We start from the raw sequence: 11,526 nt of genomic DNA on the forward strand, positions 1-11,526 counted from the left end.
CCCATGCTGAAAAAGCTGTAGAGGGACAGTGAAGCATAAAACTTTCAGATCAGCAGTTTAGTGAGTTTTTCTTTACTACTGAAAAGTAGTGAAAGGGAAGGTGATCATGGAAGGTAGTTGGCAGTTCCTCTCTCATCCAACCTAAATATTTAGATCTCACATCTCAGACAGCTGTGAGTTAAAATGGGTTAAAATTCTTGGGGTTGGGGGGAAATGGAGTTTGCAATGGAAATAGCAAACTGTGCTTAATTATAAAGCTACCTGTTTGATGCATGAAGTAGGATAACAGATCTGGACTAGTTAACTTGTAACATGATTTATTATGGGACAAGTTTATCTCCCAATCCAGAACATTTTACCTAGCAAGACAATGGAAATAAACCATATTTCTCCTCACCCACCAAAGGATTAGTTTAAACAGAGTCTGAAGCTTTAGTGCTAGACAATTATTGAGACTAAATTATCATACATCTGGGTGAGATCAAGAAGTCTTTTGTTTTACATATGGCACAATCAGGGATTTTTTCCCCCTCTTGAAGAGATTTTAAAATACCACTCTGTGTCATCATTATAATTCAGGATAGAACCACTCTCTGAAGGCAGAAAGTCAGAGTCAACAATGTACATAGCTACCACTTAAATTCACATCCCCAGAAATCATGAACCATAACTATTTGTCTCGAATAATGTGAAAAACATCTTACTCAGGGGTGGCCAAAGTACAGTCTATGGACCTTAACTTTCCATTACAACCCACAGCTGCTTTCTCCAGATAATGTAGATCATGCAGACTACAGGTCCCAGCATGTGCTGCTTCATCTCAGTTCAGATGTCTTGACTTTTAGGTGTATACACTATATGCAAGCTTGGGGATTTAGATGGGCACATGATTAGAAAGGTGAATACATATTCATGTGTCCAACCAACACCATGACTCATATATGCACATGTAGTCACATGCAGGCACAATATTTAGTTTCACACAAGTTTTGGAAAAGTTTGTTTTCTCATACTGCTTACAATCCAATAAAAATCATAATGCTTAGGCTCTGCAATTCTGATAGAAAATTGTAGACAGGTTCTTTGGAAAACTGAATTTTTCTGATACTGCTGAATTCAAGCATGTTTTCTTCATCCTTAGAAACAATTTTCTACTATTGAAGAAAAATACAGAATACACACAAGGAACTTGAACAGTGTAATATGAAATAGTTTCTTGTTTTCCATGAGACAGTCATATCTGCTCAGGAAAAGATTTTGTGACTAATTTTTTTCCCTCCAAGTTAAGACTATTATTTCTGTCTCCTCCTCCCATAGGAACAGCAAGGAAGGAAGGAGAGAAAGAAAAGCATAAAAAGTGAAGTTGAGGGAACAGTGACAAGAAAAAAAATCTTGATTGCCTCAGAAGGAGGAAAAAAAAAAAAGATCACTGGTCTATTACGGGCATGCTCTCTATTACGAAAGCACCAGTCTTGGGTCCATTTTTAAGGCCGAGTTCTGCACTTAAATAAAGTATTCTAATACTATGGTGATAACGATGGTATAAAAACACAGCTGGATAGTGTTTATAGGTTCTTAAGAAATAATAATATCTGAATCATAGCTTTTCTTATCACTAGGCTTGGGAGGATTAGATCATCAGTAAGTGACAGTAGATGTTCATTTCACCAGACACATTAACAAAAATTTACATCTGTAATAACCAGAGTTTACAGATAGGCAAAATAGGAAAAATGCTGCTTGAGAAGAGTTTGATTTAAGAATATTTATTTTGTATATTTTGATGTGATGTGGACAATTGTGTTTTAATGGCAATAAAGCTTTAACTTACTGAAATCTCAAATCTCTATTGTCATTAAAGAATTATGGTCTGATCTCACCTATTGCCTGACCCCTCCTCCCCACCCCAATTTCCTGCAATTAAAAATTTAAGTTAATAAAAATTTTTAAAATGCTTAAAACTAAACATTGATATGTCAAAATTATAAAAAATAAAAATCAAATTCTGCTAGGCTACTTATGACACAGCTTTTCAAGTTCTGTTTCAATTCTTTGGAGGCTCTAGAATTCTGACTGTATGTTACTCATATTCCCATTAGTCTCATTATGTTGACTTATGTACTCCAGAATTAGGATTCACAACTTCAACTCTCAAACCAGGAGATGTCACACACGTTGGCTCAGTGTGAAGATTAAAAAAATTGAGAGGATTTCCTCATTCCCCCACAGTCTCGTGTGGCAGGGCTGTGCAGGAGTAAGTATTGGTTCAATATGTGTTCTAAACCCATTTTTGTCCCACCACTGCTGCAAATTCCCAGGTTTCCTTTACCTCCCCACCTACATCCTATTCCCAAAATAGAAAAAAATTCCAGCGTCTTAAAAGCTACCTCAGGAAACGGAATGCAATTCCCCATAATCTTGTGTGATGGTACTCCTGAAATTCTAGTGACACCTCACAGGTCCAAATCTAGCAAGTAGCTCCTTTACAATCACAGTCAGGAAAAGTTACCTAAGCTGCTTACATTGTCCACATCACTGTAGTATCCGAGCATCTCATAATCCTTAATGAGCTATGGGTATACTATTATCCCCATTTCACAAGGGATACTGAGGCACAGAGAGGCTAAGTGACTTGTTCAAGGTCACACACTGTGGAAGAACAAGAAACTGAACCATAGTCTCCCAAATCCTAAACTAGTTCCCTAACCACTGGACAATCCTTCCTCTGGATAGTGGCTCTTTTAAGGGTCACCCCTCACTCAGAGGTTGGGAGAGTGACAAGGCATCATCTGAGCTGATGGGGCTTGGGTAAGCCATTGGCCCCTATATCAGTATTTCTCAAACTTTTGTATTGGTGACCCCTTTCACACAGCAAACCTACGAGTGCGACCCCTCCTTATAAATTAAAAGAACATTTTTTGTATTTAACACTATTATAAATGCTGGAGTCAAAGCAGGGTTTGGGGGTGGAGGCTGACAGCTTGCGACCCCCCCCCCCCATGTAATAAGCTTATAACCCCATTTGAGAACCCTTGCCCTATCTAAATCCTATCTTTCCAACTTCAGCCCACACTCAAACCCAGATTAGCAGCTGCAAGGAGTCAGAGGAGCTGCTGTTCTGGAATATAGACATCTATTTTACTTCCCGTCAGTTTAGTACATTTCCACTCCTATTCTCCTCTCATGAGTCTTGCAAGGCATCAGACCAGCAACAATTTGTAGACGGAAGCCACTTGGACCATCTTTTAGAGTCAGCCAGCTTTATTTGAACATTAGACAGTAGTTGGTTCCATGGGAGTTATAACTCTTTGAAACACCTTTAAACAAAGGGTCTTGGCTTGTGCCTTCTCATTTGATTCCCACGTATCTTAGCTGCACTGTGGGATCAGAGAATGAAGGAAAAATCCTTCCAGTTCTATATTAAGTGCAGATATCAAAAAACTGCATTATTTGAAGTAAATTACTTCTATGGAACTGTTTTAAATGTATTTAGTTTACTAAAGTCATGGTCAACAGGCGGTTCATATTAATCTCAAATTTAAAGCAATCCCAATGCTTTGAGTCTTTAAAATCTCACATTAATTCCTGGGGTTTGTGTGTGTATTTAACAGGTGATTATATTGTATAGTGGTAATTTAAAAAATAGCAGGGAAGATAACGCTTTTCATTCCAAGGTCACATTTTATTCCTATGAATAAAGTCAGAGCTGTCAAGGGGAATATGTACTGCTTTTTCGGTAAGGACGTATGCTAGAGTTACTGGAGTTGGTAACAAATAATACAGTATAATAATAATAATATATTAGGCCAACAAAAAGTTGCAAAACATGACAAGTCAACTTACATCTTGGAATATAAGTAATGTGGTTGTATTTATATAAGTCTGATCTACATTTTTATAGTTTGTCTCTGTACCATTTGTACAGTAGTACTGCTAGTTTAAAGAATCTCATCTTCCTGAATCTCTGCCAGCCCACTGTTTCCTCATACCAATATCAGAAAACAGAAGTGCAGATGTAATTTTAAACTGACAGGCTTAATCTACCTGCATACCAAAGATTTTAACCTCTCCCTTCAAATTTACTCATCACACTGGATGTGAAGCCAACAACTAAGAGGAATTTCAGATTCCCAACAGTGAAAAGGCTACTACTATTTTAATGTTCAGTTTTAAAGATTTGTCTCCAATACTTTAGAAAGAGTAAATGGAGTATGAAAACGGATTACATTTTGTAAATTATAGTAACCTGAGATTTATTACAAAGTTACCATGCTGCACTCAATGCAATTTTAAAAAAGTCTGATCTCAAAGAATTACATTCTTTAAAACGATAGAAAAGTAAAAATTGCACATACTTCGACAGTTTAAACACTAGACATTTTTCATCTATAAAGCTGGCCTCATGTACAACAATCTTTTGAAATGAAATTCAAGGATGAAACTGTACATAGTCCCCTCTATGAATTTGAGGGAATATGTTAACATTGTTCCATGATCTAAGTCCCTTTATTTACAGCTAAGTCTCTATCAAATTGATAACTTGTTAAATATCTTTAGACTGGTCATCTTCTTCAAGTTTCCTGATTTCACTCTTTAAACAGTTGATAGTTTCACGACTTGCTTTTAATCTCTCTTTAAGCTCAGCAATTTCAAAACTGGTTTTTTTTTTGGCAGCTTCCAGCTTTTCCCTGGTTTTAACTTCAAGATCTGCAACTGGGATGGTGACAAAGAAAAAAAAAATTTTAGTGCGCTGCAAAATTGCAATTACTCAATATAATGTAACAGAGGGCAGAATCTGTTTCACAGAATCTTCACTACTGGTAATGCATGGACCCTAAAAGAATCCAGAAGGACCTTCAGATCCCATTTTGGAGTTTGCATGGCTGGAAGTTGGGCTCCTATTCCCTACCAGGTGCAAAAAAAAAGCACCTTGCCCTCAATGCCTTACCACAATAGTTATTCTACATGTCTCAGATATACAGTGGCACAGAATCTGTCTTTCCAAGTATCCTACAGAAATTGCAGTATTGAAATACTGTAAATTCCAGCTTTTTAGCTTATGCACAAAAACATTGTGAGAATGTTACTTTCCCCATGTCTCCGTTTTTGGCGGGCAGGGCAACAGAAATCTGAATAGAACACTGGCACTCCACTGCATCGCAAAAACATCACCCCTCCCATTTGTGGGATATTAAATTAAACAGCCCATGCTCCAGGAAGGTCCTACTCGATATCTTCTTCCACAAGCATATTTATGAGAAATGCAAATAAGGAAACACCTCTAATACTTTGGCTGTAGAGCAATAAATCACTTCTATCCATGCCTAGTAGAAACATGTAGCCATTTTTTTAGTTTAAATGTAAAAGTTTGACATGCTCAAAAGTAAAGTCATAAAACATTTTCTACTGTCCAATTAACAAAGTAACAAGCTACAAATACAAAAAATAATCCTCAGTACTTTTGTGAGATAAGTATTTTACAAATGAGGAAACTGGTAAAGACATTATTTCCACCGCACAGATGATAAAACTAAGGCAGGAAAGTCAAGTGATTTACCAAAGTCGACACAGCACTACAGTGGCAACGCTGAGATTAGAATCCAGCATTTTCTGGCTTTCAAAGCTATATGGACTCCCTTAGTCCTCAGTTTTAGGTATCTCAAAAGTATCTTAAGTAATATAATTTACTGACAATACTTAAATGAGAGGGGTAACATACAGACAGGAGGACAGAACCAAAGTGTAAGTGTCCTGGAGAGATTAGAGCAGCAGAGTTATAGTCAGCAATGTGAGATGTGGAATGAATATATATTAAATCTATGCTCTGGGTATAGGAAATCAGAAAGCTGAAGCAAAATCTGAAGGAGGGGATAAGTCAAATAGCCACACCAGTCAATATTAATAAAGTTTATTTTCATTTTATCGCCTTAATGCCCTCAATACTTAAAGAAAGCATTATAGTTGCAAAGGAAACAAAGAATTAGGAAAGAGGTTGGATAGGGAGGTGACTCTATAAAAGTCTTATCTTAAGAAATGGTCTACAGCATGAAAGTTTGAGAACTTCATTTAGAAAACAAGTAATGGTAACTATTCACTCCATCCCAAAATAGCTGCTCGCTTCAGGTAAAGGTGTTGAAATATTAAATATTGCAATTCTAAGTTCAATCTCTGAGTTCAGTTAATATCCTATTTAGATGAACGGGGGAAGTTCACACCTCAAATCTATTGGGCAACTTAATTCCTTGTGAGAGGTTTCACAGTGGTAGCTGTGTTAGTCTGTACCAGCAAAAACAACAAGGAGTCCTTGTAGCACAAGGACCCCTCAGGGGTTTTTTCATTCCTTGTGTTACTCTCTGACTTCACTGGAATTACATGAACGATAAATATTTCTATCAGCCTTCATATAGAATTATTCACAAGTAAACGATTGTGAAAAATGTACAAATCTGAAACCTTCAGATCCTAAAATTAGTATAATACTTAATAGATATGTCTGTAGAGATGTTTTTCAAAAACATATAGAGATCTTTCCACATACAAATTTCACTTTACAGCAGCAGACAAAGATAATTAAAAACATTAATGGTTAATCTTAACTTCTAAAATTCATGTGTGACATTAGAATTATCAGTTGGCACTTACACTCTGTTTCATGCTTATAAGCTCCTAGCGTTAGCTGACGAGATGTTGTCAAAAGCTGCTGCATCATAGCAGTAGGATCTTGAAATATCTAATAGAGGAGAAAAATACACACCTGTTATCAATCTCACTATTTAAAAACAAAACCTTTAATATGTTCTCTTTTCTTACCATCTCATCATAAAACTCAGATACTACAGTTTTCTTTCCCAGTATTGCATTGGTGTCAGACTGAAACAGCTTCAGCAAATGGTACAAAGTTACCTGTGCAAGGAAAACAGATAGACCTGAATAAATGTAATATGACCACTTTAAGAAAAAATAAGTGATACACCAGAATGGAATTAAAACATTCATTGCTCTTTTTGCTGTGCAAGCATATAGGATTTTTAAAACCCTGTAAGAATTCAAGAACTAAACCGATCTTCTGATACTGTTTAAACTTTAACAGAATAACTGAATTTAATATTAATTGTTAAACAACTTAAGCATCCTGAAGCCAAATGTTTGGCTGGATTTGGAAAGGGTCTAGGGAAAGTAAAATAGAAAATAAGATAAACGAAGACTGATCTATAAATGCTACTATAATAATTACCTTTTTTCAAACATTCAATGAGTTGGTGCACAACAAGCCAGGAAGTGCATCTGCAGAACACTAGCTAGCCACACAACAATATCCCATGTGGACACAGCTACAGCACTAACAGCAGTAAGTCAAAGCACGCTACAGAACTTTGCAAGCACGATGTAGCTGGCTATAGATTCACATGCTAGGTTTCTGTGCACCAGCTCACCATGTAGACAAACTCTGAGCACAGAAAAGATCACTTGGTTCACGTGGGACCCTATGCATACGGATGCCTAACAAAACACAGTTAGGAAGTGCTTCTCAATATTAATCTAGATTTATATCACCCCTCGATGAAGTTCTTCTCCAAGAGTTCCTTTTCTATTATTCTGTGGGAGGTGATAGGTAATGGAATAGGCTGTGAGCTTACCTACAAACCCCTGGTTATTCATGGGAGGCCAGGCCATCCATGTGGAAGCAACATGGATTCACAATGGCTCTGGCTCTAATCAACAAATCCCAACAACTCTGCCCTTTCCACTCCTTCCCTTAAGCAAACCAGTTAAGTGCCACAGAGATGGCCAATACCTGCTTCCAGTTGGAAGAATTGTACATAATGGAGGGCAGGGAGGGAAAAAAGAGACAATCCAGGCTATTTTATCTACTTTGATCCTCTTTGGAACACCTTACAGTTCTTTTCCTTCCTTCAACACCATTCAAAAAGTGTGTAATCCATCATATTCCTCCGTAGTGTTAATCAGGTCAAGGAAAGCATAAAGAGTTTGAGAGTTTTGGACAAGGAGAAAGGACTAAGCTCTTGCGATCATGGTAATTTACAAATTCTGTTTTCAACGAGTAGGCATTCCCTTCCCACCTTCAGGCACCACAGTGCTACTTGACACGTGCTTTCCCTATCTATACTTAGTTTAAAAGTGTGAAAGCCAGCTATGCACTGGGATTCAATGCACAATAAAAAATGACTCCAAAAGCTGAGTAATAGCACACATTATCTTGAAGATGCATCCAAAAGTGAAGGGTAGGCATACAGTAATGAAGACATTAAACATGCTGTGACTTAGTATTAGAACTTTTTCTGGTCAACTGCATCCCATGTCAAAGTTTTATAAATGCACAATACACTACACATAAATAAAGGTTTATTAAAAGCCAAAAAATGTACTTACAGGTCTTTCATTGGGATCAATAAAAAATATCTTGATGATGATTTCAAATTCACCCCAACCCGTTTCAGTGATTTCATATGGTGGTTTGGTAACAACTGCAGTGAAAAAAATAGTGGCAGGAACACAGATAACTTATAGTCTCATTATGTGAGAGCTATGTACAAACCATAAAAAAACAAACTTACCTCTTAAAGGATTACCATAGCTTTCATGTAGTTTAAATTGAATTTTCTTCACATAAGCAGACATATCCTAAAATGTAAACACTGTAGCCAATTATTTCCAGATATTAAACCACACTGAACAGTTTCTCTCATTGTCTCTTCCCCTCCACATATCTATTATGTTTACTAATGTGGCAAACTTTAACTATCTGCCAAAACCAAGCTATACTCCAGATTAAAAAATCCACATAATCTCTTGCTACATTTCTCTCTGATGACATCAATCTAATTTATTTTCTGTATGATCCTTGCAGAAATATAGATTATTTTTAACTGCCAGTCTATATAACTCACCTTTTGCCAAACACTTATCTGCACACCTTTTCCCTAATGCCAGCTCTAAATTTGTACATATAATTAATGTGTTATACTGGAGATGAAGAAGCTATTCTAACTGTGCCTGTATTTTCTTCTGACCCCAACACAATGCTAAGAGCCTTTCTGGCATTTCTTAAGTGACACTGTCATTACAACATTTGCTATATTTTAACAGGTAAGGCCCCAATTGTGCAATTATGCATGTGCTTAACTTTGAAGTCAATGGGTCCACTAACATGCTTAAAGTTAAATATGAATGTAAGGGCTTGGCTACACTTGTGAATTAGAACACATTAAAGCAGCCCCGGGTGCCCTAGCTCACTACCCGTCCACACTGGCAAGGCACGTAGAGTGCTCTGACTCCACGGCTAGAGTGCTCCTGGTACTCCACCTGGGCAAGAAAATTAAACACTTGTTGCGCCTTGGCTGAAATGCCCGGTTGTCAGTGTGAACAAGGTATTGCATTACTGCGCTCTGATCAGCCTCTGGAAATGTCCCGTAATCCCCTTAAGTCAAGTGGTCACTCTTCTCATTGTTTTAGAATCGCTGCAGGAATGCGGATATGCCCTTTGAAAGCTCCGTTTCTGACAGCCGGCTGCTTATCTGCTCTGAGACAAAGCAACCATGACTGTGGAATGCTGTGAGAGAGAGAGAGAGAGGCGGTGGGGAGGGGGGGTCTGCTGCTGTCTGAACTTACAAGACAACATGCTGACATGCTCTCTCTCCCCCCACATACACATAACACACTCCCTGTCACACTCCACCCCTCCCCCTCATTTGAAAAGCATGTTGCAGCCACCTGCATGCTGGGATAACTACCACAATGCACTGCTCTCTCTGTGGCCATTGCAAGAGCTGCTAATGTGGCCACACCAGTGCGCTTGTAGCTGTCAGTGTGGACAGACTGCAGCGCTTTCCCTACTGCACTCTACAAAGGCTGGTTTAACTCAAAGCGCTCTACATCTGCAAGTGTAGCCATGCCGTAAGTGTTTGCAGAATTAAGGCCTATATCTAGACAGATGACAATTTATGGTAAACATTTCTAGTTCATCTTTTGGTCAATAATCAACTTTTTGCCTACCTCATTTCTGTAGGGCTTTACATAAACTGTCCACTGATGTGTGTGTCCATCTTCCTCTCTCTTCTTTCCAAAATAACGTGCAACATTTCCATAAACTATAGGTTTCACAATAGTAACACCCTTTAAAAAAGAAAAATGATCAGCCGCTCATAAATGATAACTGAAACTAATCCTGTTGAGAAGCCACATGATATATAACAGCTGCTATTTTTACTTCACAATTTAAGCTATTCTGCCATTTGTATCTGTTTTGTTTAAAACATGTATTTTATCATTATGAGATCTGAGAGACTCCATCTGACAGAGAAATTAACGTTTCTGAGCCGCATAAATAACCTTCCAGTATGGAGGCTACCCGTGGTAAGGGGGAAAAAGAAGGGGTGAAAAATGCGTTTTCCAAAAGACCAGCACAGCAGTTATGAAGCGCCCGCAGCGTGCTGAACCACTCTCTTTGCCCCTCAGCAGAGGCCAAGAGCCAGGTGACGTTGGGAGACCGAGTTGCCCTCCGGCTCAAGCCGCCCAGCCCCGCAGAGCGGGCATGGCGGGACCCGCTCTGTGGTACGGACAGGAAACTTCGGTGCCCCGCCCGCGGGTTAAGGCTGGTCTCTACCACCGCGTGCAGCGAGCGGGGCTCCCCCCGGCGGCTGCTGCTCCTCGCTCTGGCGGGGACGCGGGCTTTACCCGCGCTGCTGCGGCGGCGGCACTGGCCCTTGGGGCGGGGGGCTGCCAAGCGGTGAACGCGCCGGGGCCGCCACCCCCCGCGGCTGCTTGCACCCCGCGGCGGGCACTGGGCGCAGCTACGCAGCCCCTCCCCGTGCGGAGCCCCCAGCAAGCCGAGCGCGCCCGGGGGAGGTGGGGACAGGCGCCCTCCCGCCCCCGGCGGAGAAAGGAACCCGGCCCCGGCCGGCACCTTCACTCTTCCCCCGGAGTCAGGCCCGAACTCAGCCATTCTCTTGAACATATTGCAGCGCGGGGAACCGCCCGGGGCCGCGCCGGCCGCTCGCGCTCAGCCCCCTGCTCCGCGGCAGCGAGGCCAGGCCCGCGCGCAGCTCCGGCCACGGCTCGCGCCTTCCTTCCCCGCCGCCAGATCAGGTGGGGGTGGGTTACCCGCCAGACCCCGGCCCGTGCCCCTGGCGCTTCTACGTCACCAGGGAGGCAGCCCGCCCGCGTGCAGCGCGAGGTCACCCCGCCCCCCTATGGCAAGAAGCCGCCGCCAACACTAGTCGGGTGTCACCGGGTCCGTGATGTCACCTTGCCCCGCCCGCTAGGGGAAGAGGAGAAAGGGGCGGAGCGGGGAGGGGGAGTCGAGGCAGGCCAGAGGGCAGGTGGGCTGGGGGTGAAAGCTAGAGCGGGGTCATACACGGGGGGCGGCAGAGGGGTAACCTGGCCACAGATGCAGCTAACCACAGAGCCCTTGAAACAGTGTGATTGCTAAATATTTGTCTTGTTGGTTTGTGGGCAAGTCTGTTTAACACGCCTGCCTTAGATCGTAGTTAAGTGAAATGTACTTAG

General features: G+C 40.8%; 1 protein-coding gene and 1 long non-coding RNA gene across 3 annotated transcripts in view; one reads left to right on the forward strand and one right to left on the reverse strand.

The window, feature by feature from the left end:
• Window positions 1-2,248, forward strand: part of LOC140905123 (uncharacterized) — a 48,710-nt gene extending 46,462 nt beyond the window's left edge. For both annotated transcript variants that reach the window (XR_012156760.1, XR_012156761.1), the window contains one exon: window positions 2,128-2,248. This is a non-coding gene — a long non-coding RNA (uncharacterized LOC140905123). The remainder of the gene's footprint in view (window positions 1-2,127) is intronic.
• A 1,413-nt stretch (window positions 2,249-3,661) lies between these two features.
• YEATS4 (YEATS domain containing 4) lies at window positions 3,662-11,115 on the reverse strand. The gene is made up of 7 exons (XM_073327812.1): window positions 10,925-11,115; window positions 10,015-10,134; window positions 8,577-8,643; window positions 8,392-8,486; window positions 6,811-6,903; window positions 6,643-6,730; window positions 3,662-4,713 (listed from the first exon to the last, which is right to left on the reverse strand). Exons 1-7 carry the CDS (start codon window positions 10,973-10,975, stop codon window positions 4,544-4,546), a joined length of 684 nt encoding a protein of 227 aa, XP_073183913.1. The 5' UTR covers window positions 10,976-11,115; the 3' UTR covers window positions 3,662-4,543.
• Window positions 11,116-11,526: the final 411 nt, after the last annotated feature.

This window comes from Lepidochelys kempii, chromosome 1 (assembly GCF_965140285.1).
Source record: "Lepidochelys kempii isolate rLepKem1 chromosome 1, rLepKem1.hap1, whole genome shotgun sequence".
Lineage (NCBI taxonomy): Eukaryota > Metazoa > Chordata > Testudines > Cheloniidae > Lepidochelys > Lepidochelys kempii.

Bases quoted from the DNA above. Each gene is read 5' to 3' on its own strand.
- YEATS4 (XM_073327812.1), bottom strand. From the start codon at position 10,975: ATGTTCAAGAGAATGGCTGAGTTCGGGCCTGACTCCGGGGGAAGAGTG. The intron at 8,644-10,014 runs GTAGGCAAAAAG...TTTACATTTTAG, and splicing joins TAAAGCCCTACAGAAATGAG to GATATGTCTGCTTATGTGAA. The intron at 4,714-6,642 runs GTAAGTGCCAAC...TCACCATCCCAG, and splicing joins TTATAAGCATGAAACAGAGT to TTGCAGATCTTGAAGTTAAA.